The sequence below is a fragment of the Lathyrus oleraceus genome, chromosome 4, assembly GCF_024323335.1.
Source record: "Lathyrus oleraceus cultivar Zhongwan6 chromosome 4, CAAS_Psat_ZW6_1.0, whole genome shotgun sequence".
NCBI lineage: Eukaryota > Viridiplantae > Streptophyta > Magnoliopsida > Fabales > Fabaceae > Lathyrus > Lathyrus oleraceus.
In genome coordinates this window covers 131,903,843-131,931,717 of record NC_066582.1, presented here as the reverse complement: position 1 = coordinate 131,931,717, position 27,875 = coordinate 131,903,843, and the positions used below count along the sequence as shown (strand labels likewise).

Below are 27,875 nucleotides of genomic sequence, written 5' to 3'. Positions count from 1 at the left end.
ATAAAGATCCATAAATCAAATTTAAAACCACTAAGCAAACACTAATAGAAAATCTCTAGTGTCATATTTCTTCAAAAGTATATCTACAAAATGTCTCTCAACGAGTCTTTCTCTTCTCAACTCAAATATGGTTTAATCCTCACAAGTCACAACGGTTCTTTCTCTTCTCAAATATGGTTTAATCTCAAATATAGTTTAATCTTCCCAAGTCACAACGTCTCCCATGGCTCAATAGACAAAAGGCAAAAATAGATAATAAAAAAACAAAAAAAAACGCCGCTTCTCCAAAAATCAAATTGAGAATGCGACATTTTTATATTTAAGAACTACTTATACGTTGTTTCATACCATTCACCTAAATTTTGTTATTTTGTTTTTTAATCTTATTTTAGTCATTTATTGGTCTTGTTTCATAGTTTTCCCTATCGAGATTTAGCCAACTCTATCAAATTGCCACTATTATACCTATTATGCACAAATTTCCCATGCAAAATATTAAATATTAAAAAAGAAAAATAAGTAGCTTCAAATTGTGATGCGTAATAAATGCATTCACCTTTAGTGTCACATGATCATTAATAACAAAACAATAACCGAAAACTTCAAGTGTATTATAAAAACAATAATTTTGCATTTTAAAAATACAAGCCTGACACTTCAACAATTTTATTGGCTAACTTTTGTGTATTATAAAAATAATTAGATGAGAGAAAGAATAGGTAAGAGAGATGTAGACTCAAAGTTACAAAGGCATAGAAAATGAAAGACACCCATCCCTTCCCCATTTTTTTAGGCATCACTCACTAAAATGCATATGTTGTTTCTTATTTAGATGTTGAACATTTCAATTTTACTCCTCTTTAATTAGCTATTGCAAACATGACTAAACATTTATTATCACAGAAATAAAACTCAGTAAATACATCAAAATCCAAAACAGCTCATTGCTTAATGTACTACTAAGCAACCAAAAACACTGCAGATCATAGTGTGGAAACTTGATTAGTACAGAAAATCAACTTATTACATGATAAGAGGCCTAACTGCCGCTAGGCAAATGGATGATAAAGAAACAAAAGTAGGCCAATGTCTAGCACTACCAACCGCAGTGCCAACTTAAAGTTGTTTAGCAATGTGAACAATGAGGTCAACCACACGGGTACTGCAGCAAATTATACAAAAACAAGGATTAAAACAAGAATGTCAATCAAGGTGAATAGCAGGTATCAAACAAGAAAACCATATGAAATAGACAGGATAGATGATTGATTACCTGTAACCCAACTCGTTGTCATACCATGAGACAAGCTTAACAAACTTGTCATTTAAGGCAATTCCTGCCTTGGCATCAAAGATACTTGACCTGGTTACATTAATTAGAATCAAAATTAACTCAACATTCATTTATTATATTCAATGCACAACGCTTCTAAACTCCTACTGTAGTTTGAAATTTACCTGGTGTCACCAATAAAGTCAGTGGAGACCACATCGTCTTCAGTGTAACCAAGGATTCCTTTCAACTTGCCCTCAGACTCTTCCCTGCACAGATACAAATATTAAATATCACAGGAGTCAAGACATATAGTATATATTACTATACTACAGTTGGGACACGAATATTAATAGCAGCTTAGAATATCATAGAACTCAACAAATTTAGTAAAATACTTGATCAAAATATGAAACTAAGAATTGTGCGCTGCTTACTTGATAGCAGCTTTGATTTCATCATAGGTGGCGGCCTTCTCGAGCCTCACTGTAAGGTCAACAACGGAGACATCCACAGTTGGGACACGGAATGACATACCGGTCAACTTTCCATTCAAAGCAGGAAGCACTTTGCCGACAGCCTAAGGGACAGAAAGAATTAGAACCAAATCCAGATAATGGAAACAGTAAAAACAGCAACAGTGCTGAAGAGTCTGAAAGCAGAACAAAATATTCTCACCTTAGCAGCTCCGGTACTGCTGGGAATGATGTTAAATGAAGCAGCTCTTCCACCTCTCCAGTCCTTGCTTGATGGTCCATCAACAGTCTTCTGGGTGGCTGATTATTATTAGCATAGCAGCAAAATAAGAAAGAAATGAATTAGCAAGTTCTAAGATGAAATAACAAATGCAATAGTAACCCACTGGCAATATACTCACCGGTGATGGAATGGACAGTGGTCATGAGACCCTCAACAATGCCAAACCTGTCATTAATAACCTGCAGAATAAACAAGGCAAGATTAAGACCTAATACAACAAAGCAGTGTGGAAATTACAGGCTAAAATGTATGTTGGTTCATTAAACCTTTGCAAGTGGTGCAAGGCAGTTGGTGGTGCAGCTAGCATTGGAAATAATGTCATACTCTGGCTTGTATTCATTCTCGTTAACACCAACAACAAACATAGGAGCATCTTTACTGGGAGCAGAAATGATGACCTTCTTGGCACCACCCTGAATCAAACAAAGCGAATACATTATCATTCTGCACTCACAATATAAAGAAAACTAATCAACCCAATAGCAACAATATACAAAATATTGAGTAACAACAAGATATGTACTTGCAAGCTGAATCCTGCTAGATCTAAACAGAAACCAATTAAAACATAACACCCATATTAGAACCACTGCCATAAAAGAAACAGGTTGACTTACAAAATATACAAACAATGGACGACAATCAAACAAAGAAATATGAAACGTAGACTAGACAACACCCCCACATATATGTGTACCAGTGCTGGAATAATCAACTTCAAAAAAGTGTAGCCACAGAAATACAAACCTTCAAATGAGCAGCAGCCTTGTCCTTATCAGTAAAAACACCAGTAGACTCAACAATGATATCAGCACCAGTGCTGGCCCATGGGATCTCTTCTGGGTTCCTGAGGCACACAGCAATCATGAATCAAACACACAAGATACTGAAACTATTACTTAATCGTTGAGCAATATTATAACAAAACAGTAAAATAATGGCCTCTACTCCATAACATACAGAAACAGAATACACAATGAATTCATCAATTATTCTTACTGCAACATAAAACCATGCACACACAGGCACAAGAATTGAAATGAAAAATATACCTGTGTGCAAAGACAGTAACTGGCTTCTGACCGAAGAGAAGAGTGTTAGAGTCCTTGACGGTGAGTTCGTCGTTCTTCCACTGTCCGTGAACACTGTCGTACTTAAACATATACGTCTACACACAAACCAAACCAACCAAAAAATTGCCATATACAAATCAGATCTAAAACAAAAAAGCTTAACAACACTCAAAAACAATCAACAGCCAAATCCAAAGTTCCATCACGAGAATATTTATGATCTGAAACTCTTAAACAAAGTAAAAACAAGGAAAGAGTTGTATATACCATGTAATCAGTGGTGATGAAAGGATCGTTAACTGCAACGAGTTCAACATCATCTCTCTTCAAAGCTACTCTAGCAACCAAACGTCCGATTCTTCCGAATCCTGTCAGTAACAAACCAAAATTCATCAAAATCTCACAAAATTCCGATCTATGCAGAAACAACGAGAGATCGGAGAAACTAGAGTATTTACCGTTGATTCCGATCTTGATCTTGGCTGCTCCACGAGAAATTCAAAGTTGGAAACAAAAAAATTCAAAAAAGGAAAAATCAGATCAACTAAGACAAATTGAAGTAAAAATTAACGAAGAAATGAAGAAAAAATTAAGAAACGGTTATGATTACCACCCATGGCTGTTGAAGAAGAAGATGTAGTGAAGTAGAAGAGAGAGTGGTAGCGGAAAGATCGAGAAGAGTGGAAGGTTGTAGAAGAAATGGGAAAGTAATAAGGTTTTTAGGTATAAATATAAAAAAAGTTGGAAATGACTTGTTGGGGTAGGTCAAGTGTGGTTCGGGGTTTAATCAACGCTACGTGAGCGGTGTATGGTTCGTGATACTGCGTCGGTAATTTAGTTGTATGATTTATCAATTGTGAGGGTCCCATGGGTTTCTACTTTTTATTACGAGCTTTACTTTAGTAAGTTTCGGTTGATAAAGATAAGGTGTAAAAGAGTCTTTATGAACTGGCAATAGGATATTCGTTAGTTTGTTTCGTGCTAAAGAATTTTGAACCGATAATATTCGTGAGTGTTGTGAAGTTGTTAGGTGTCCGCATCATGTGTTTGAAGATTCGAGTTCAAGGCCCATCTACGTGTGGCCTGGTTTTCGCCTTTGAAAGATTGTAAATTATAATTATGAAAAGTAATTTCAAAACTTCTTTAATTAATCGTTAAATGATTTATGTTTACATGTAACAAATCCACGGGTTCCCTTTTTTGTGAACTTTTATTTTATATTTTCGGACCGTTAGTATATAGCCTCTATTTATAAAGTCACATTGTCGAATTTATAATTTATAGTTTATAAAAGTTAATATGACAATTTAAATATGTTTGGCAACAATTTTTCTATCACGAATTTATAATTTATTTTATTAAATTAAAATTTATTTTTCAGACGTTATTTCAAATAGTATTTTAGTTTATAGTTTATCATTTTTTTTATTTTTTTATTATTTTTATAAAAACTCTTTTTTATTCTTTATAATTTATTTTAATTTAAAATAAAATAAATATGTATTAAATATCTTTTATGTCATTTTACATTTATAATTTAATTGAATAGTTAATTTTATCAAACACTTCAATTAGTTTATCAGTTATCAGTCATTAATCATCAGCCATAAGCTATAAGCTATCAGTCATCCGCCATCAACTATAAACTATAAGTTAGCTTATTAGTCAATCACTATTTTTATCAAACAGAATCATAGAGAATTACAAATATAAGCTAATATAATTCCCTAATTGTGATTCCTTTATCCAAAAAGTACATTCAAAAACAAAAGTAACACAAATAAAACATATATATAATAATACGTAGTTATTATAAACATCAAAAAGCAACATATCAACTTATCCAATAGTATCTCTCAAACTAAATCGTAAAACTTTGAACTTCATCATTGAAGCAATACCGAAACTCATAACATATTTTTCCATCCTACAATAGTATAAAGAAATATGTTAAATTCTATAGTGTTTTTTCGAATATGCAAAATGTACTATGAAGCATAAACTAAAATATTTTGTAAAATCAAACCCTTTGGTTCTCATACCAATGATCAAAGATATCCATCTGATACGAATCAAGTATCCCAACTAACAAAGAAAAATATGTAATTTAAAGTGTAACATAAAAGAAACGGAAAAAGTCATTTACCAACTAACAAAGTGCTTGGAAGATCTCCTTGTAAGCAACATGTGTAGTAGTCGAACATGATGCATTCTCCTTGTCATGTATTAAGATTTTTAAACCACTTTTGCTTTTAACTCTTGAAGTTGCAACATACAATTGGCTATGACTAAAAATAGGTGTAGGCAAATACAATCTCACACTATTAAGTGATTGACCTTGGGACTTATTTATTGTCATTGTGTATGACATAATTATCGAAAATTGTCTTCTAATCAACTTGAACGACCATGGTGAATCAGAAGGTGGCGTAGATATTCAGGAAATGTAAATTATGTTACCAATGTTCTTTCCAGACATAATTGTTGCCTCAATGACGTGATTTGTTAACCTTGTCACAATTAATCATGTTACATTGTTGTTTACCGTGAAAATTGGTAAACAACCGCTGATCTTCCAAAGTGAAATATTTTGGTAACTTACAGGATCGATCAAATTGATCCTAGGACATGTGCTAATTGTTTTTAGGGTAAAGTCTGATGGATAATGAACACTTCGACAACGTTCATACTTAAAATAATTCGTTATAGGATATGAAGGAAAAATAGCGCAAAGAAAGCAAGGAAAATGTTGGAAAGTAAATGGCACTGAAGATAAATTTCTAAAAAGAAAAGATTGATTAAAATTACTTTAAGTAAAAATATGATGCAACATCAAACGTACATTTTCTCAAGTTCCACTTTCTATACACACGGATACTTTGGGTAAAAAGATAAATTTGTACACACACTTGAACACCCTCCGATCCTAACACTAAGACCTCATATTTATACCAATCGAAATAACCATTTCCAACAACCTATTCGCAAGATTGAGACAAGTGATATTTTGCATGTATGCAAGTGCCCACCATGCCCCACGTATACCCAACAGTTAGATAAGAACAAAGAATTTCCTCCCTTATTTGAATTCAAATCCTTTGTCGAACTACCATTAGTGATGCTTCTGTTTCCCAACTGCTGGAAACATTTCTAAGTCCACACAATATCTTTACCCTTGCATCAAGGTATCTTCAACTAGAATTTCAAACTGTATAATTTCGTCAAAAAATTCAAAATTTTCACAGAAAACTTTATTCCCTTATTTAATTCCCTTAATCCACACCAGACGTCGAAATTGGAGCTAATAAATTGTCCCCCAAAAATGTCATTTTCGACATTTCGAAGGAAAAGGCATTTTTTGAAACTAAGGTTCGACACCTTGAACAATCATTTGATGCCACATATGCTCCAACGTTGCAAAAACTATTCATTTTTTCCCAAATGGCCTATGACGTCAGAACCATCATTACTTTTTTCCAACATGTCTTTTCAACCCATGCGTGAATCTTTTTAATCATCACGTTCTCTAGACCCTATGAGATCGTGGGATTTAGGCCTTAATTACCATCGTCCCACTATGTAATCCTGGAGAGACACGTATCTCACTTGTTTGTCAACCATTACTGCTGATTTGAACAGTTTTTTCTTCTAAAAAACCCTATAAAAAGCGCATTCCTCACTAATTCCACTTTTTTTACGATTTCTGAAAGTCTCAAGTCCTCCAACTCTTCATCTTCTTCAAAACACTCTCAAAAACCCAATTTTTCCTTCTTCAAACCTTTAGCAAAAATGGCTACTTCAAGCAAAGTCCCCAAAGAAACAACCAAAGTTGTCAAGGTTTCCATCAAACACACGAAGGCCCCCAAAAAGATCTCAGACCTTCCTCCCTTTGCCACGCTTCCTGGGCCAGTGATGATGGGTAACTAACAATATATTTTGAAACCAAGAACTGAAGAACAACGAAGAATATATGAATCTCAGATACTCTTTCCCATAACTGTCTCTGGAAAAAATCATGCTTTGTTTGGACCTTTACCTAATCTGAACATCGATCCTAGCAGACTTAGGGACTTTTTCCCCACTTACCATAAATGTAAACCAATAGGGCAAGCAAAAACACTTAGGGCTGAAAGGGCTACTACTGCTGAGGAGTCTCAATCTTTAACAAATGAAACTATAGACTTAAGGTTTATGAACAATGGCTTTAGAGTCTTCTGAGCGACCCCCTCATTTAAAGATCTAATTGATTATCTAAACTGGCTAAACAAGATAGAAAAAACCAAATCTCAAACCTGGAAGGACATGGGAATTTATGACTTAATCATGTTGTTGAAGGTAGAACTGGATTACAATTCGACTTTACTAGTTTCCTCATCGTACTTCTGGGGCAGTACTCACTATACCTTCCACCTCTCTTGTGGAATGGTAACACCCACTCTCTTCGACATATCTGCTACCACAGGGCTAAAACCAATTGGGAATACTTATGACCCATATGTAGAATCTGATGACTCTGTAGCCTTCACCACCTCTTAGGTTGCCTACTCAACCCATATAACACACTATTATGACAAAGATACCGACACCATCTCTGATGTAGAACACATTATCTTCTTAGCTTTATGGTTATCCCACTGCGTCTTTTGCTCGAAGTCACTCTAGGTTGCCAAGAAATATCTCACTCTGGCGAACCAACTTCATTATGGTCATCACGTCTGTCTGAGCGAAATGATCATGGCCAGCCTCTATGAATCTTTGAGTGATGGCATTGCTTAACTTAAAAATCTTGGAGAAAAAGGAAATCTCCTCCTTTTTTGTCCTTTCTGGTTGCTGCAACTCTGGCTAAATGCCACCTTCGAGGCAAGTCTTCTTAACAAAAACCCCGTCGACAAAGAAGTTGAGGAAGTAAAAAAAAGGAGGGTTGAAGGAATCCGTTTGGCTCAGCTAACCCTAAATGATGAAGGAAAAGCTCTTTGACTGACATTCATTAGCTATGCCATGATGTTTTCGAAACGTTATGAGTTCACGTCGAACATGGCCCCTTTCGCATCCAGAAAATACGGTCCAGAATGGTTCACGAGACATTTCCCATCTCCCATCAAAAGCCAAGAAACAGAGTCTCTTTTAATTTAGGAATCCTTTCTAACTCCAAAATTAATAACCCTTAAGTTAAATCTATCTAAGAGTCAAGTCACTCTGATTGCTTATTAACCCAATCTCGTGGCTGGATAATTCAGATTGATTCAGGTCCTCCCAAAATGTCTCTACGACAGAAAAAACACCCTCCTTCTCTGTAACGCAAACCACAACGAAACCACCACTCTCAAACAAATAGCTCGATACACTGGCAGGACACACCTTACCCCAATTAGCTTTAAGTCAAGTTTCCTTTGCACTCCAATTTGGGAAATGGTGGTCACAATACTATGTTGAATAATTTTATGATGCTCCTTCGTTCACTCAGCACTTTAACAAAGCTTTCCTCTTTGTGTAGAAAAAAATCAAGAAAGGTACTTACACACATATCAAAGAAATTCAGGCATTCCAAAACTACTTTGGAACTGCCTATATAGGCCCGATGATCTTAGTCAAACCATCTGTGAGGCAACTGTCACGCTAAAGGAAAAAATTTCAAAGAAAATGAAGAATTTAAAAATCCTTTCGTATGTTCCTCTTGAGAAACGATACGAAATGGCTTTCAAAATGTTTCCTCTTAAATTTCCTCGACTTCCAAACGCTGATTTTGGAATGGCCTTTGCCCCTCCATTTCCAGACTGGTTTATTTGTGGGGATTCTATAAAAATCCTTCGACAACAACCACAGAAAAAGCTCAGCGGGTGGTTGCAACTAAGCACACTTTAGACAGTTTCAAAGGTCATATTCATATAAGGATCGAAGATGTTCGCATCTAATCAGATATATATGAAGGTGTGGAGTGGGAGGATTTTCGAACCACATATCTCTATAAGGATATTTACTCTTGACTCTTAATAACTGTTTTGTTTTGTTTTTATTTTAGCTACCAGAGTTCCACCCAAAAAACCAACGGTCAAGAAGTCAGTCGAAGCAAAGGCTGAGGGGAGTAGCATGACCATAAAGGTACATCTTTACTTTGCTCATTACTTTTGTTATGTATAATGGTATTACTAACACTTTGATATTTTCATTCAGGTTGCTCGAAAACCTCCCCTTACTCCTCAAAAAATAAAAACGAAAGCAGCTGGAGTCCCTGTTGTAATAGAGTTAGACGAAGAGGATTTATCTCATGTTCTAGATCTAACCCTCAGGAAAAGGAAGAAGCAACCAAAAGTTGTTGAAGCCTCGAGTCAGCCTCATGCAAAAATTGCCAGAGTTATAAAATGACCTGCTGCTCTTTCCATTCCGGAGCCTACTCCTGAAGAACTATCGATGATAGCAGCATCGCAAGTTGAAAGCGACAACTTCGGCCCTGGAGTCGAAGGGGACAAGGTAAAAGCATACATTACTTTATTTCTTTCGATTTATTGTCTTCTAACACTTTGACTAACTTATCTTTCGATTTTGGCTTTCAGGACGCTGCCATACAAACAGCATCCAAATCTCCCTTTGTACCAGTCCTTCAAAATAGTGCTAGAGAACCCACCTACCATCCAACATCTGCAAGAGGTTCGGAGAAAAGCTCAATTAGTGAAATTAACCAACCGATTAATGAGGCGCGTGAGACTTCTCCATCAAAAATCATCACCCAACATTCCCACACTAGTGGTTCTGATCACGAAATTGACTTAAGTAAGGAAACCCAAACTGAAGTAAACAAAGATGCTATGGTGGTGGATGAAGACGTCCATGACTCTGAAGGTGGCTCGCCTGATGTCGATGGTACAAACGATGCTGCTCTGGGAGGTGATGACGGCCAAAATGAGGAGATGAGAGAAGATGAAGAAGAATATCGGTTGTTATTCCATGATGGCCCTATTGGTGAGGATGATGAAGACCTCGAAGAAGAGGATAACAATGATGAGGGGAACAAGGATGATAACATCGAGACGAATGAAGGACAACCTCAGGGCCCAAGTACTGTTACTCCAACAACTGATGTCAATCCTGAAAGAACCAAAGCTTCGACAGGAACAGCTGGGGGTCTTTCTTCAAAAGAACTAGCAACCCTTAAGCAAAGTTTACTCCTCGAATATCTGAAAGCTATGCTGAGTAGAGGGATAACTCGTCTGACAGAAGTCTTAGCGCCTCTACAGCGTCTGAGGATCAATCTTCGAGCAATCCTGTGGATGAGGCACTCTTGAAGATCAAAGAAAAAATCTTTAAGGGTGATTTATTCCTACTTTTGTTGGTTGATCCTTCTGCCCTTGTATCCTTGAAAACTCTCCTTAACCAAGTTAATTTACTAGAAGCTTCTCCCGAGGTTGCCAATGTAATCTTGGAGTTGGGTATTACGATCGAACAAATTATTGTTGATCATAAGTTGTTACCCCAAATCACCAAGGAAATTGAGAAGAAACCTAGTGCTGAAGCAACTGCTTAGGATGCGGCTAACGAATCGACCAACAAAGCAATGGAACTGGAGCAGACCAAAGAGAAAACCAAGGCGGAGATCGAAAGTCATGATCGTGACATTGCCTCTTGGGAAACACAAATAAAAGAACTACATGCCAAAATCTCTGAATCCAGAAAGCGCAAAAGTGAGCTTTTAAAGTTTGATGACACTTCCATGACTAAAGAGATAGATTTTGGTATGGAGTTTGTCGAAAAAGTGCGAAAATTATAGGCAGAGTTTGCAACTCTTCGATCAAAAATATCCTTATGCGAGAAACGTCTAGAGCTTCACAAGGCAAAATATCTCCACATGAAGATTCATCTCCCTTTTTAACTTTAGTCTCTTTTCCATTTATCTCTACATGACTTTTGGTTTCAATTGTATTGATCATTAACACTTTGGGCCCTTATAATGAACTTAAGCCATGTTGGCAATATTTTTATTACCATGTTGGCTTCGACCCATTTGCATGCAATTATTCGTTTATTATCTTTATCTCTTAGAGCGCTGACTTATATCTTTTCAAATATTTTCCATTCACTCTTAAGATTCTTTTATCTTTATCAAGCTCCTCGATCTCATAAGCACCATTAGAGAATACTTGTAAAATTTTAAAAGGACCTTTCCGCTTGGGGGACCATTTCCCCAACGTCCTATCCTTTCAATCCATTGGAAGTATCACTTTCTAAACCAAGTCTTCAGGGGAAAATGTCTTAACTTTAACCCTCTTATTTTAAGATTTCTCTACTCTTTTCTTCTGCCTTTTCAATAATTCCAAGGCATTGAATCTCTCCTCATCTAGATCAACTAACTCGTCTAGCATCATGTTCCTATATGATTCTGATGGAATTTCATGATGCCTTTGAATTCTTGTTGATTGTAGGTAAATCTCGACTAGTAAAACCGCATCATGACCAAAGGTCAATCGAAATGGGGTCGAATTAGTAGCTTCCTTGGTGGAGGTTCGACATGCCCACAGAACCTGGTCTAAAGTCTTATGCCAATTTTTGGGCTTCTTCCCCACATGTTTCTTAATCAAATTAATTACCACCTTATTCGCTGCTTCAACCGGACCATTAGCCTGAGCATAATATGGTGTAGAAGTTAACAACTTGAAACCCATTTCCTTAGCAAACTCCTACATTTTTCTACCAGTAAATACGGATCCTTGATCTGTTGTGATGGTTTCTGGGATTCCAAATCTATAAATAATTTGTGTTCTGGATAAATTTGTTCACATCTTCTTGATCTACATTTGGCAAGGGTATAACTTCGATCCATTTTGTAAAGTAATCAATACCAACAAAATCATATCTCTGACTTTTAGACGATGGTGGTCGAATTTCCCCAACCAGATCTAAAGCCCAACCTCTAAAAGGCCAAGGTTTGATTATAAAATGCAGTTCGCTTGCAGGGACATGTTGTATGCCTGTGTGTACCTGAAACTCTTGGCATCCTTTAGCGAATTCAATGCAGTCTTTCAACATGGTAGGCCAATACATTCCTTGGCGAAATAATAATAATAACCACTTCATCTTATGGCCAACCTGGTGTGTCCCACATGCCCCACTATGGACAGTCGAAAGGGCTAGATATGCCTCTGATTCACTAAGACATTTGAGTAAAACTCCCTCAGGGGTCTTTTTGAATAATTATATACCCAAAATAACATAACTCAAAGCCCGATACCTGGTTTTTCATTCGGTAAACACCGTCGGATTCTGTAAATACTCCACTATTGGTTTTTTCCAATCCTCGTCTGTCAGGCTATCTACCGTCAATATTTCAAAGCTCTTTTTGTTGGTGTATCCCATCATTGTCCTTTCTAAGTCTGATGGGGCTAATTTGGTCGACACAACTTTTCCTCTGACTTTGAAGTACATGATGAGATTCTCTTTAACACATTTGTATTTTTTTGTGATCTGTTTTATAACTAACTCCAATCGAAATAACCGCTTCCAACAACCTATTCGCCAGATTGAGACAAGTGGCACTCTGCATATATGCAACTGCCCACCATGCTCCACGTATACCCAACAGTTAGATAAGAACAAAGAATTCCCTCCCTTATTTGAATTCAAATCCTTTGTCGAACTGCCATTATTGATGCTTCTGTTTCCCAACTGCTGGAAACATTTATAAGTCCACATAATATCTTTACCTTTGCATAAAGGTATCTTCGACTGGAATTTCAAACTGTATAATTTCGTCGAAACATTCAAATTCTTCATAAGATACTTTATTCCCTTATTGAATTCCCTTAATCCATATTAGGTGTCGAAATTGGAGCTAACAATTACACAACCCTTCAGCCTGGTCCAAATTTCTCATTAGCATAATAGGGGTTCCAACTTTTAATTTGATATTATGATTTAGTAGACCTAATATTCTAAAAGAACTAAGAAATTCCTAAGTTAGAACTTTGTAAGCTTGATTATAATTGGCTTTCGTTCTTTCAATCGAATAGGAACTCAAATGCTCTTTCTCTTCTCCTAAAAAAATGTATAAAATTAAAACATTAAAATGCTAGTAACATAATTTGATATATAGTATTGTAATATGCATAAATTTATGCAAGTTAATGGTTTTTACCTGAAATCAAGTCTAATACATAGTGATTGATTATGTCAATTATTCCAATGGTTAAAGCAAGAATAGCTCTGCATTGTAATAATTCTTCCTTTTTGTAATTTTCCAGCTGATTGGAATACGTGTTATCAACAATATCCTTATAAAATCCTTAAAAATTGATATTAATATTTATTCAAGAACTTCTATATCTACCAAACTATCATTTATTCACCAATCTTACCATCCCTAACATTTAAAATCCATTTTGAGAATTCAGCTAGCTTTGCAAAACTTTTATTCCCTGATCCTTGTTGAAGTCTCATATTTGTTGTTAGAGTTAAAACCTGACAATAGTCTCATACATAAAATGAGCTAATTGAAGCATGCACAATATCATAACGACCTTTTCTCATAACAACATGTAGAATATGTCTAAAATCTCCTCAAAAAACAACTACTTTGCCACCAAATATTGTATTCTTAATACCATGACATCTTTAAGGATTTTATCCAAAACCTCAAAGCAGCTTTTATGACACATAGGTTCTTCATCCCATATTATCAAATCAGTTTCTTCCAATAATTGTGAATGTTCATCGTCTTTCTCAATGTTATAAGTAGAGTTGTCAAGTGTTGGCACGGGTATTTTGAACTTTAAGTGTGTTGTTCTTCCACCTGGAAATAATAACAAAGTTATCCCACTTGAAGCAACAATATTAACAATTTTTGTATGCAAACATAATGCACTTGACAGAGTTCTCCACGTGAATGTTTTACTAGTCCCTCCATAACCATGTAAAAAAAAACCCATCCTCTTCGATTATTGACAACTTCCATGATTTTTTCAAAAATTGAATGTTGTTCATCTATCAATTATAATGTAAGATTTATCATTAAAAATTCAAATATGTATTTTCATGATATAAGTTCGACATAAAATTATAGTGATATTAAAATTAATTACTTGTAAGTGTGAAGCTACGCGAAAAATACTCGAGCGCATCACACGTTCAAAGATACAACAGAGTTGCCATCGAACTTTATTTATTCCCAAAGGAAAGGGAAAACATCGATAAAACCCGAGGGGAAAAAAGGGTAAGGAAGTCAGTTATGCAAGGGGAAGGCATTAGCACCAAAACATCCATGGTACTCCATGGGAACAGTTTTGAATGTTCTCTGCAAGAGTATGTGTTATTATCTAAAGTTTACTCGCAGAATGGGAAACAAGGGGTTAATAGATAAGTGTGTTCGCCAAGGATTTGGGCCCTCGTACCTACGTATCCTCATTCGTGCAATGAGGAAATCAGAGCTCCGTAGTTCGTGGAACTAGGACGGATGCATTAGTTGTTTTTAATGGACAATATTAACATTCACGTTCTACTGTTGACTGGCTTGTATGCTCGAGCATGGGAGCTTTAAGCATCTGTCTGTTTGTAGTAGAATGAATGAACTCGGATCGCACTATAGCAATTAAACATTGTTTGCTCGTACATGGAGGCTTAAGCGTCATTCACGGTAGAACGAAAGTAACACGTCCTTTCTGAAAAAGTTTTAAACTAAAAATGAAGCCCAAAGGCAAAACTGAGCTTGATGAGGTGAGTTTGCTTTTATTATGAAATAAGAGTCAGGATTTGAATCGTACTAAAGTCTATGAACAGAGATGAATACAGTGAGAAACTGGGTCATTCGTCCCGCACCCAAAGATGTTCAGAATAGGGGTAGGAATTTTCCAGTCTCATTCCTTCTTCATTGTTTGAGGCTCATTTCGTACAATCTTAATCGTATGGTTAACTATTTTTGAGTTTATTCACAAAATGGTTTTAGTTTTACTGGGAGAACAAAAGGATAAAAAAGAAACCCTGGAAGGTTGAAATCTGATCTTCAGTTCTGATCCTCGATCTGTGCTCCAGTCTGTGTAGGAAGACTTATCAATTATTCGATTTAAATTGCACTAAAGTCTATGAATATAGGTGAGTACAGTGAGCAACTGGGTCATTCGTCCCACACTCAAAGATATTCAAAATGGGGGTAGGAATTCTCCAATCCCATTCCTTCTCTACTACTTAAGGCTCATGACGTGTAATTTACATCATGATCGATGAGTGTTGAATTTGAATTTTCATGCAGCTTCCCATGATGAAGGGTTATCTTTGAATGATGAAGATGCTTGTCAATCAACTTGAATCAAATTATGCCAAAGCTTATGAATAGAGATGAATATAATGAGCAACTGGGTCATTCGTCCCGTACCCAAAGATATTCAGAATTGAGGTAGGAATTCTCTAGTCTCATTCCTTCTCTATTACTTAAGACTTATGGCACACAACTTAGCTTATGATTAACAAGAGTTGAATTTTGACCTCTGTAGTGCTTGAATAGTAGTCCTGTCTTATATTGATTTGAGCCGTTTGAACTCTTGATCTTGATCTTCGAATCTTGATTGAAGTTGGAGATCCAGTATTCAACATATCTTGATCACGAGGACTTGCTTTATCAAGTGATCAAGGGTCTTTTGATCACTTGACTAAGCTTGGGGAATTAAGCACAGTCAAAGGATTTAATCGATCAAAGCGTACTTTGATCAACTTAATCAGTGGGGAAAAAGCTAGCTGAAAATGAATGCAAGTACCTAAAGGGTTAGTGTTTATTTGGAATATTCATACAAATCCTAAACTATGGGAACATGCAAAATTGAACTATTTCTAAGCCTATAGGGTAAAACAGTCTTTTCACAATTTTGGTTATTGAATTAAAATTCTAATCATACAAATTCTAATTAAACATCAATTATACTCTAAGCTAGATCTGATTATTCTAGAATCTTAATTAGAAAATCTAAAAAATTCTAACAACCCAATTCTTCTCTTTTTTTATGTCTAATTATTCTAACAATTTTAAAATCTAATTATCTCAATTAAACTTTAAACTTAGTTATCTAGAATTCTACTTATAACCTAATGTACTAATGTTCTAAAATTTTAAGCCTAATTAATCCTCTAATTCTAAATCTAAAATTCTAAAAAACCTAAAATCTCAATATTCTAGTTAACCTAATTCTAAATCTAGGATTATAATTAACCATGAGAAGACTAATATAAGTTTAATTATAGAACAACAATTGGGAGGATATCAGGGAGGTGCAGGCCCAATGTGTTGGGGTACGGTGGGATGGAGGTATGCAACCCGTTTGAGCCTTGGGCCCAAACCGGGTCCGAGTTTGAGAAGGCATTTGAACAAGCAACTATGTCTAGTATGTCTTGGTGTTCTTCGTGTAAGATGAAACGGAAACGGAAAAGCGATTATTTCAAAAGTGCTTATGCGACGCGCTATCTTCTCTTCATGTCGGCGTCCATTCACCATCAACCTCACATCCATGGTGTTTCTGTACAAACAACAATAAGAGATTGAATCCAATAGAAATTTGTTCGCCTCAGCTTCACGTTCTTCAATCGCCATGATTCAAGGATTTGCAATTCAACTCACTTCGTTATCATACACACAAATGGAAGGAAAACAACATCGAACTCAAATCGGGAAACTCACCATATTGAAGCTCGGATTGCGGACAGGCTTCGCATATGTGTGACGGTGTTGCCGCGTCGCTGACGGAGATGACGATGGTGCCTTTGGATTCGTGCCGACTTCCAAACTTCGATGTAAACTTCAGGTATGACTCACTCAGTTTTCTTCTCCGCTTGCTACCCTTTTATATTATGAGCTTTTTCTTCACCTTCTTTCTGTTATCATTATCGTGCATGCTACGAGCTCATTCTTCACCTTTTTGTACCTTGGATTCTTCGCGGGAGAGAGAGAGAGAGGCAGCGAAATGCTTCTGATTCTTCTTGCGATTCATTGTGAGTAGAGTGAAAAAAATAAAATAATAAAAAAATGAATCCTCTAGATGATGGAGGTTGATATGAATATATAGGGAGAAGGGAGCTAACAGAATGCTAACTCTGTCAATTCAGTTTGTTTGATTTGATTTAAGTTGGTTAGAAGTTATGTAACAGTGTTAGAATCAGTTAGAAGTGAAAATGAGAGTTAGTTACGAGATTCAATCTTAGTTAGTTATGTTAACTATTAGATAGATTTGAGTCCAATTAGGTTCAATGTGTTATGTTAGAAATTTTGAAGTGAGTTAGATCATTGTTGGACTTTGTCATACCCTAATTTTCAACCCAAAGATGCCACCATCATTTTTATCATTTGCATGACATCTAGCATCTTTGCACTATTGAAAATACAAAAAAAAATCTACTTTGTTTGTCTTGAGCTAGGGTTTTGCACCAAGAGCTTTCAAAGATTGATCAATCAAGACTTGGCATTAGTTTTAACATTTCAAACTCCTCATCCTTCCCAAGTAATCAAGTGACTTCCATCAATAAGAATCAATTTCAAGATCATTTCATCTCAAATTTATCAAGGCCATAGTTCATCTGATACCCTCAACTAGGGTTTTGACCCAAAGTCAACTAGTTGATTTTTAGCCAAGGCATGATCCCAAAGCTTTAAGTATGGTTCAAATACTTCAAATACATCATAAGTAATCCATTCATATCATCCAATATGCTTAAGAAATCCCATTCATTAAAGATTACAAGAATTGGATTCATCCGAGATAAAGTCAACTGAGGCAAAGTCAAAGTTTGACTTTCGACATTTTTGGTCAACCATGGACTTCTCAACTTAAGGATAATGAAAATATGGTTGCTGGATGCATTTGATCAAGAGTAAATAATAAATTTGAGGTTACTTGCAAAAAGGGCAAGATTTGGTTTTGTAAATTTTTCTAAGTTATGAAAAATACATGTTAAAGTACCCATCTTTCCAAGGGCATAACTTGTGATCCAGGCCACCATTTTCTTTGCTCCAATGATAATATTAAAAGTCTTAGTTCATAATTCAACTTTTTACTTGATGATTGATTCCCAAAAAGTGCAAGGATTTCAAGTTATGAAGCCATGAAGTTGGTACCATAAAATTAAAACACTTAGAAAAAATTTCAACCAAATCTGCCTTCAAAAAGTGGCTTACTTGATCATCACTTTTCAGCATGATAAAGATTGATTCAATGAAAACTCCCAACATGAAAGTTGTATATTATGGTCTTATCTTTCCAAAAAGTTCAATATTATGAAATTATCATATTTGAGCTAGGAGTTTCGAAGAGTTGAAGTTGGCTCTCCAAATCTGAATTTTGGGTAATTTTCATGATAAATTCATCATGTAACCTTGAGCCAAAGCTACACGATCTTTCTTTATAGGCTATATTGCTTCTAAATCTCACCTTAATCATAATATTACACAAACATTTGATGCATTACATAAGGTATTGAGCCATTGACCAAGTCTTGATGCCATATTTTGAAGGTTTTGCAAAAAGCTTCATATCCATTTTGATAAAGGCCAACTTTTCCAACCACTCTTGCATTGAGCTTCTAACTTGTTTCTTCTGATTACACTTAACCTCTAAACCAGAAGTAACATCCTAAAAGTACCTCTAAACTCCTCCTTTAACTCTACCTTTTCATCATGATCCATTATGATTTTTTGTGCAAAATGAAACCAAGTCACCAAACTAGCATTCCAATTGAACCAAGATTGATTTCTGCAAGTTACATGAACCATATGGAGCCTTTATAAATAGAGAGACAAGCCTCATAACTCAATACACCAGAATTGGCACAAAAAAACCATTGTAGCAAATTCTCCAAACCTCAAACTTCCAAATTCCATTGTGCTTGTGTTTTCTCCAAACCAACACTTCAAGCAACTTCTAAACATCCATTAGAAGTTGTCCAAACACTTGAACAACTTATGTAACATCCCTACCATAATCTTCCAAATCACATTTTCATAACTTGCAACTTGATTTGGAAAGGAATAACCAAGCACTCTCATCTCAAGCCAGACATTCAAACACCTTCCTAGAGGTGTAAGGAAGTTGTTCAGATCATAAAATCACATCTGGAACACCCCTACTCCAAAGGACGATTTTTATTTTTGAGGTATGTATTCATTTTTGAAATTTATGATTTAAGGTACCATTTTGCATCATTCTTGTTATCATTACACTTGCCAAGATGTCAGGAACAAAACCCATATGATCATTGGTCTTAATCGGTGATGTTTGGAATTTAATTTTAAATTCAATTTTTAGGGTTCATATGCATTTTGTTTTATTTATGGATATTTATGAAAAATAAATGAAATTGGTGAGTACCATTAGATTCCTTGCAAAATTCTAAGCAATTTTGGTCTTTACAACTTTTGATTTCGTTAAGAATTGAGAGAGTTAGAGTTTTAACAATATGTGAAAATGGTGGAAATTATGGACTACGGGATGAATGAGGAAGATGAAGTTTGGAGCCATTTTTAAATTTTTAAATTCACTTTAATATATATTTTAATTGATGTAATTGAATACATGAATTGGCATTGTGCCCTAGTGGTAAAACACTGGTTTGTTAAGTTACTAGGTGAGGGTTTGAATTTGGGCAGTGTAATGTTTTTTTTTGTTTTCACTTGTTAAATATTCATTTTTTCTTCATAACTTAAAATATCCATAACTTCATGATCCCTTAACATTTTTGACTCATTCGTTTTGCCATGTGTTCATGAGAATGTCTATTTTATGATGACACCAAAAAAAATCCCAAAAATATTATTTGTTTCACCACTTTTGATTGGATGGAAAACATGTGTTTTAAGTGTTTTTTAAGGCTCCTAATTGATTCTTTCGGCTTATGTCTTATTTGTTCTTGATGTTGAAAGTTTGTATGATTAAAGCACACTCTTTTAAATGTTGATTGTTATCCTTAACATGTTTGAACTTGATTATTTTCCTACAATGTATCAATTGATTCACCTTGAAAACATGTTTGAATAAATGGTTAGGAGGTGATTAGGTTTCCACTTAAGTTTGGTCTTATCATGAACTTTGATTCAAGTCTAATGTTTATTTTGTGAAGACTTATAATGTGATACATGTTTGGCCTAAATTAATTCATGTTGTGTTTACCAAGTACCAATGAATGCTTTTACCATGTCAAGTATGATTTTGTCTTCACCATCAATATGTTGTGTCTTGTGATATTGTGTGAAACTTCGTCATATCTTGTTTATGCTTATCTTAATTCCTAAAAAACCATGTTTAATATTGTTATCCATACCTTGTGATTGCCATTGTATTTAGCCATATTTTGTGCCTTAATGTTAATGCATGTTCAACCTTGTTATTCTTTATATCCAAGGGAAAGGAATCATGACATTTTTGTCATTTTGCATGTGTGTGTCCATCTGCATTCTATACAACTTTGCTTCCCCTTAATCTAAAAACTTCTAGATACAATCTTAGGTTCCCCTCAATGTAAACCTTAGGATTCTATCTCTCTCTCCTTCTTATCACCACTTTCATAATAGACTTTGACTTAGGTAATTGTTTTCCCTTTTATTTCTTAATCAAATGCTTCAAAACACTTAAGCATATTCAAAGATCTTTTCATAAGACCTAAAAAACACAAACTTAATTCAAACCCTTTTGCCACTTTGGCTTTTCCATGTTTAAAACCTTTTCATAAAAGGATTAGACATGAGTCATCCCTAGTTGAGATTTAAATCTCCTACCCCATAACATTGTTGAGATTGATATTGATTCTTTTCCATTTGGAAGAGGTATGTGGCATACTTGTTGATTCTATATCCAAGTGAGAGCCCTTCTTTCAATTTGATGCAAAGATCTATCTTCCACATGTTTGTGGTGGTTTAAAAGTGAGTTTTCTCCTGAAGATGACAATTTGTCTTTTTCTCATAAAATCAACCCCAACAAATCCCTTCTTACTTTTGAACCTAAACTACAAGGTTTTGATCCTTCACGGGTACGTAGGCATAAGACTCAATGTCTTCCCAAATCATCAAACAGTAAAAAATGTTCTTTTTCTCATCTCCCCAATCAAATAGCAAACAATTTTAAACCAAATACATATATCTAAAAGGTTCCTGTAGAGTAATACAGATGATTAGGGTGTTGATACCTTCCCTTTTCATAACACACCCCCGTACCTTTATAATCTCCCCCCTTTTGCTTAGCTTAAGTTTAATCTTCTAGCTTTGCATATACATATTGGGTTTATTTTTGAATCCGTTCCCCTTCATTTGGATAAATTAAAGTTCGATGGTGATATTTTGATTCATGAGTCAAGTATAATTAATAGCTTGGTCTCCGATTCTTCACCGTGACAGAAATGGCGACTTCACTGGGGATTGGAATATTAAGTGGGTGATACCTAACTTGTTTATATGTATTTATTATTATTTGTTGCTATGTTTTCCTGGGTTTCATTATGAAGATCTATAAGTGGTGAGGAAATCCTAACCCGGATTAGAGATTACAAATAAGATAGGATGGTGGTATAATCAAAGTTACATGTCTGGAGTAATCCTAAGCATGATTAACATATGATATAACCCCGCTCAGTGGAGACCCCTTTGATGGTAATATTTGTTGCTACGAGTAAATCATAGTGGCATTATTATCTTCGATCTGGGAGTCTAAGAAACTGAGGACCTTTAGAACCCTTTCAACCCCTCTGAGCCTTTTTAGGATGTAGTACGAAGATTATCCAGGTGTAAGATCTGAGGTAATTGTTACGCGATGCTACACTCAGACGAGTTTCTCTTGAGAATATTACTGGTCTACGAGCAAGTCGTTAAACTGATAATATCCGAAAGATAGATATATGACTCTGGGGACCACTTTAGAACCTTATTCTACAAGTACAAAATAAACCTATTAGTTCATACGTTGTGGGATGGTTAGACCCTTGGCTCCATGCTTAATGTCAAAACCCTAAACTCGTATTTGTGAAACATTCTTTCATGCATTCATGCATCTATAACAACCTTTTGCATAAAAACCAAGAAACTCAATAGTTTTCTTTTGCAAATATTGATAGGTAAAATGGAACTTGGAAGGAGGAATACCAAGAAATACACTTTCAAATGTCCTGACTTAACAGAGTTGAAGAAGCTTGGTTCTATGATAGTTAGTCCAGAGGATTTCAGAGCTCCGTATGGAAGACTTTTGGGTATCTTGAAGACCAAGGTTGAAGATGGAGTTCTCAACACCCTGATACAGTTTTATGATCCACTCTACCATTGCTTCATATTTCCAGACTACCAGCTTATGCCTACTCTAAAAGAATACTCTTATTGGTTCGGTTTGCCAGTCTCTAACAAATTACCATTCAGTGGTTCAGAGAAGACCCCTACATCAGCAGCTATTGCAGAAGCACTTCACCTAGAAACGTCTATTGTGAAGGCTAACTTCACTAAAAAAAGGAGGGATTCTAGGTCTAGCCTCTAGATTCCTGTTGGAGAAAGCCTTTGTTTTTGCAGAAGCAGATAGTAGAGATTCCTTTGAAGCCATTTTTGCTCTACTCATTTATGGAATTGTGCTCTTCCCAAACATTGATGACTTTGTGGATGTTAATGTTGTACGAATCTTTTTAATTGGTAACCCAGTACCCACATTACTTGGAGATACCTACCATTCTATCCATCACAGACCAAGAAAGGTGGTGGAACCATTATTTGTTGTGCACCTCTCCTATATAAGTGGTTTATTTCTCACTTACCCAGATCCAGGCTCTTCAGGGAGAACCCGCAGAAGCTCAGATGGTCTCAGAGGTTCATTTCCATTGATCAAGGGAGTATACATTGGTATGACTCCTCCTATGATGTTGGAGTAATTATTGACAGTTGTGGTGAATTTCCTAATGTATCTCTCCTTGGTGTACATGGGGGAATTAACTATAACCACATCCTTTCCAGACGCCAGTTAGGATATCCTATGGCAGATAAACCTGATAACCTTCTATTGTCAGGTTTCTTTTACCTCAACGAAGAAGAGAGTTTCGGTCTGAAGGATAGAATCATACATGCTTGGCGCAACATTCACAGGAAAGGAAAAGACCGATTAGGAAGAAAGAATTGTGTTGCTTTTAAGCCCTACACCCAATGGGTTTGTGCTAAAGCCAATGAATTTAAGATGCCCTATGCTATTTCATGAGTACTCTAGCATACCTCCCACCTCAGGTGCTTGGAAGGGAATCGTCGACAAGCTTATGATCTAGAATGCTCAGCTAAAGAGGCAGAAAAGGAAGCATCAGCCAACAGCAGGACCTTCTACAGATGAGATTCCTTAGGACTTATAGACTTAGTTGTTTTCCTCTTGTATTGTTTAGGATCGTTGAAATTGTATTTCATCCTTTGTAATCCCTCAATTGTTTAATAAAAAGAGGTTTTTTTTCAGCTTATACCAAATTTTGTCTCTATAATATTTGCAATAAATTATTGAGTTTCTTAAAAATTAAAACTCATCTTTTGCATCTGTATATCATGCATCATTCAAGCACAAGTTCCTGCATTTCAAGAAATTTACACGTGTCTTCTCCTTCCAATAGTCAAACTGAATCACCAGTACAATACTCGAGCCAGTCGCCGGAGAAGGATGAGTTAGCTTGAATAAGAAAACCAAGAGCTCAGGGAGGAAGTAATCATCTTGAAAGACAGTTTGGAAAGGCTTACTGCTATGATGGACACTTTGGTGGCTGCTCAGAATCAGTCATCGAACAATTCTCAAGATCCATTGCAACAAACAGCAATCTCTGAGAACGTCTCGACACCCATTCAAGTGGCAGCCATCAATGATCAACAATATCACATGCCACCTGGTTTCCCTTGGGGCATGCCTCACGGTTATATGCCAACAGGATACCACCCTCAAAATGTTAAAGCTCTAATAGTCACTGTTGTGATGTTTGTACCTCCTCCTGTGGTGCATACAACTCCTTATAATGAAGAAAACATTTCCACGCTGCTCCAAGAGAAGTTGTGGGAGTAGATGAAAGGTTGGAGGGATTTCAAGATCAGTTCTTAGAAATGCAAAGGGAAATCAACGCTCTTCGAGGTAAGGATCTTTTTGGTAAGACCGCTTCCGAACTCTGCTTGGTTCCTAATGTTCAAATTCTGCCTAAATTCAGAGTACCAGACTTCGAGGAATACAAAGGAAATTCATGTCCTCAAAGTCATTTGTAGATGTATGCTAGGAAGATGTCCACTTAGACTGACAACCATCAGCTTTTGATCCATTAATTTCAAGACAGTTTAACTGGTGCCGCTCTTAAGTGGTACATGGGCTTGGACGGTGCAAAGATTCATACTTTCAACGACCTTGGTGAAGCTTTTGTTCGTCAATACAAATATAATATAGATATGACTCCAGACAGAGATCAACTACGGGCCATGTCTCAGAAAGACAATGAGAGTTTCAAGGAATATGCTCAAAGGTGGCGTGAAATCGCTGCACAGATTTTCCCTCCACTTGAAGAGAAAGATATGACTAAAATCTTTTTGAAAACTCTGAGTTCATTCTACTATGACCGCATGATCGCCAGTGCACCCAGTGATTTCACCGAGATGGTAAACATGGGCATGCAACTTGAGGAAACAGTCCGAGAGGGACGTTTGACTAAGGAAGCTGGCGCTTCTAGTCATGTTAAGAAATTCTCCAATAATTTCTCCAAGAAGAAAGAATTAGATGTTAGTGTCATTTCATATGGCAGACAAAGAAGAAAGTATCAACATGTTGCAGCCGTTTCACCAATCATTAGTCCACCAATGGTAGCGCCAATTTATCAGCCGCAGTTCTCGTATCAATATCAATAACATTATCCTCAATAACATCAGCAACAACAACATGTTCAGCAACAACCACCAAATCAACATCCTCCACAACAGGCTCTCTCTCAATTCAACAATCAAAATCATATTAAAAAAAGGCCACGGTTTGATCATATCCCAATGTCCTATGCAGAATTATTTCCTGCACTGCTAGCTAAAAATCATGTTCAGACAAGGTCTCCACCACCTGTGCCAAATGACCTTCCCTATTGGTACAAGGCAGATCAATTTTGTGCTTACCATCAAGGGGCACCAGGACATAACATTGAAAACTGTTTTGGTCTAAAGTCAGATGTTCAGAGGCTCGTCAAGAGTGGTATCCTTTCATTTAAGGATGTAAACCCCAATGTTCAAGTTAATCCTCTACCGCAACATAGTTTAGCCTCAGTTAACATGGTATATGGTTGCTCGGGAAGTTTATGATGTACGTTGTTGGGAGAGAACTTAGTAAAGAAACACGCCAGATATAGCAAGAATGGTTTTGTGCCTCCACATAACTATGCCTCTTGCAGGGTTTGTTCTAGGAACTCTCAAGGATGCTTAACTGTTGTAACAAATCTCCAGGATCAAATGGACCAAGGTTACATTGTGCCCTACCAAGCCAGAGATTATAATCAGGTCAATATGGTCAATAGTGACAACGAAGTAAATGTCATAGTTCCTCAGTTCAACGACTCCGAGCCTATACAGATTACTTATGATAGTCGGAAGACTTCTGTGACTCCTCTGGTCATTAACTTACCGGGCCCAGTTCCCTACCAATCTGATAAAGTCGTGTCTTACAAGTACAATGCTACAATGACTGATAATGGAAAGGATGTTCCTCTACCCTCCATTGTTAACGTCGCTGATGTAAGCAAAGTCACAAGGAGTGGGCGTATATTTGCAAAAAGGACTGAGGATGTCGCAGCAGGAAAGCAGGCTCATGTTGAGATCCCTTTTGAACCGGTTGGCCAATCTAATAACATGAATCCGAAAAGTGATGATGATGAGGTGTTGAAGCTCATCAGGAAAAGTGAATACAATGTGGTGGAACAATTACTGCATACACCTTCCAAGATATTTGTGTTATCTTTGTTGATGAACTCTGAGGCTCATCGTGAAGCTTTGCAGAAAGTCTTAGAACAAGCTTATGTAGACCATGATGTGACAGTTGGACAGTTTGATGGTATCGTCGTTAACATCACGGCCTACAACAACTTGAGTTTCAGTAATGAAGATCTCCCTGAAGAAGGAAGAAATCCTAACATGGCACTAAATATCTCAATCAACTGTATGAATGACTCTTTGTCAAGTGTGTTAGTGGATACATGATCGTCTCTCAATGTCATGCCGAAGTCGACACTTTCCATACTTTCTTTTCAAGGTGCTCCTATGAGGAGTAGCGGGATTATTGTCAAAGCTTTTGATGGTTCCAGAGAAATAGTCATTGGAGAAGTTAACCTTCCTATGGCCATCAGACCTCATACTTTCCAAATAACATTCCAGGTGATGGACATAGAAGCTGCGTATAGTTGTTTATTGGGTCGGCCTTGGATCCATGAAGCTGGGACAATCACTTCCACTCTGCATCAGAAGCTTAAATTTGTGAAGAACGGGAAGCTAGTGACAGTCTGTGGGGAGAAAACATTGGTTGTGAGTCACTTATCATCTTTCTCTTATCTTGAACCTGAAGAAGCTGTTGGAACTCAATCCCGAGCCCTTTCTTTGATTGACAAAGATGTCAAGAGAGGAGTATCCATCTCTTCATTCAAGGATGTATAACGACTAGTAAATGATGGTATAACCGATGGTTGGGGAACAATTTTGGATCTCCCAGAAAACAAACACCGAGAGGGTTTGGGCTTTTCTCCTACTTACAAGGAAATTGTAGAAGGAAGTAGATTTGTTTGTTCAATCAAAGAAACTTTCCATAGTGGAGGGTTCATTGATCCCACTTTGCCAGAAGTTAGTGTCGTCACTGAGGATGATAATTCAACATGGGAACCCTAATACGATGATCTTGAGGCAGAAGATGCATATGTGCCTTTCTACTTTCCTCGTTATAGAGAACTTGAATACAACCCGGGGTCAGAAGACGAAGCAGCTGAAGCCAATGCCATTATAGAAGACAACCCTAAAGATGCTACGGTCGACTTCGTAGCTCGCGGAGTAATTTGCCAAAACTGGACCTCTGTTGATGTTTCTATTGTTGTTCACATTTCAAAGTAATATTTTGTTGTCTGTTTTCTTTTCAGAAAAATCCTTTCGTTATGCCTAAGGCGAAAGTGACAATGTTTGGGCTTATGTTTCAAGAATTAAATCAATGAAAATGTTATTTTGTTTCCATATTGTCGTTTTTATTGTTTTGCTATTTTTTCTGGAAAAATGGTAATCTAAAAATAAATAAACACTTCCAGATAGCTGCACATGACTTCACACTTTTATCTGTTTCTAAAACAAGCATAAAATCACATGTGCAGATTAGTTCATGACATATCCATTAAAACCAGTGACCCTATGCCCTCTTGCAACTTTGAATTCCCTGTGTACGAAGCGGAAGAAGAAGAAGAGGAAAACATTCCAGATGAAATCTCTAGACTGCTCGAAAATGAAGAAAAGACCATTCAGCCAATCAAAGAGCCTATGGAAGTAATCAACTTGGGGTCTAAAGAGGATAGAAAAGAAGTCAAAGTTGGAGCACTGCTCGCGCCATAGGTCAAAGAGAGGATGATGGAGCTTCTCCGAGAATATACCGATGTGTTTGCTTGGTCATACCAAGACATGCCAGGGTTGGAACCCGATATTGTGGAGCATCATTTACCATTAAGGCCAAAGTGCCCACCGATCAAGCAAAAGTTAAGAAGAACTCGTCCGGACATGGCAATCAAAATCAAAGAGGAAGTGCAAAAGCAGATTGATGTAGGTTTCCTTGTCACATCAGAGT

At 36.4% G+C, this 27,875-nt stretch overlaps 3 protein-coding genes across 4 annotated transcripts; 1 reads left to right on the top strand and 2 right to left on the bottom strand.

The window, feature by feature from the left end:
- Positions 1-869: 869 nt before the first annotated feature.
- LOC127074037 (glyceraldehyde-3-phosphate dehydrogenase, cytosolic) lies at positions 870-4,015 on the bottom strand. Of its 2 annotated transcripts, none has more exons than XM_051015294.1 (12): positions 3,716-4,015; positions 3,564-3,587; positions 3,373-3,473; positions 3,085-3,200; positions 2,780-2,879; positions 2,299-2,445; positions 2,151-2,211; positions 1,952-2,049; positions 1,711-1,853; positions 1,459-1,542; positions 1,274-1,363; positions 870-1,162 (listed from the first exon to the last, which is right to left on the bottom strand). In XM_051015294.1, exons 1-12 carry the CDS (start codon positions 3,720-3,722, stop codon positions 1,117-1,119), a joined length of 1,017 nt encoding a protein of 338 aa, XP_050871251.1. In that variant the 5' UTR covers positions 3,723-4,015; the 3' UTR covers positions 870-1,116. The 2 variants fall into 2 exon arrangements, with proteins under 2 accessions (XP_050871251.1, XP_050871252.1); XM_051015295.1 differs by having other exon boundaries at positions 3,719-3,874.
- Positions 4,016-11,369: 7,354 nt separating this feature from the next.
- LOC127136375 (uncharacterized) lies at positions 11,370-11,759 on the bottom strand. Its single transcript, XM_051062938.1, has one exon. The coding sequence runs from the start codon at positions 11,757-11,759 to the stop codon at positions 11,370-11,372; it is 390 nt and encodes a 129-aa protein (XP_050918895.1).
- Positions 11,760-24,694: 12,935 nt separating this feature from the next.
- LOC127136374 (uncharacterized) lies at positions 24,695-26,263 on the top strand. The gene is made up of 3 exons (XM_051062937.1): positions 24,695-24,889; positions 24,956-25,345; positions 25,514-26,263. Exons 1-3 carry the CDS (start codon positions 24,695-24,697, stop codon positions 26,261-26,263), a joined length of 1,335 nt encoding a protein of 444 aa, XP_050918894.1.
- Positions 26,264-27,875: the final 1,612 nt, after the last annotated feature.

Excerpts from the sequence above, each read along its gene's own strand:
- LOC127136375 (XM_051062938.1), bottom strand. The coding sequence starts at position 11,759 with ATGGGTTTCAAGTTGTTAACTTCTACACCATATTATGCTCAGGCTAAT.
- LOC127074037 (XM_051015294.1), bottom strand. Across the intron at positions 2,880-3,084 it reads GTTACTGTCTTTGCACACAG|GAACCCAGAAGAGATCCCAT; the intron begins GTATATTTTTCA and ends TGTGTGCCTCAG. Across the intron at positions 2,212-2,298 it reads GCCTTGCACCACTTGCAAAG|GTTATTAATGACAGGTTTGG; the intron begins GTTTAATGAACC and ends TTTATTCTGCAG.
- LOC127136374 (XM_051062937.1), top strand. The coding sequence starts at position 24,695 with ATGGGCATGCAACTTGAGGAAACAGTCCGAGAGGGACGTTTGACTAAG. Across the intron at positions 24,890-24,955 it reads CAATCATTAGTCCACCAATG|CAACAACAACATGTTCAGCA; the intron begins GTAGCGCCAATT and ends CAATAACATCAG. Across the intron at positions 25,346-25,513 it reads GTTTAGCCTCAGTTAACATG|GATCAAATGGACCAAGGTTA; the intron begins GTATATGGTTGC and ends ACAAATCTCCAG.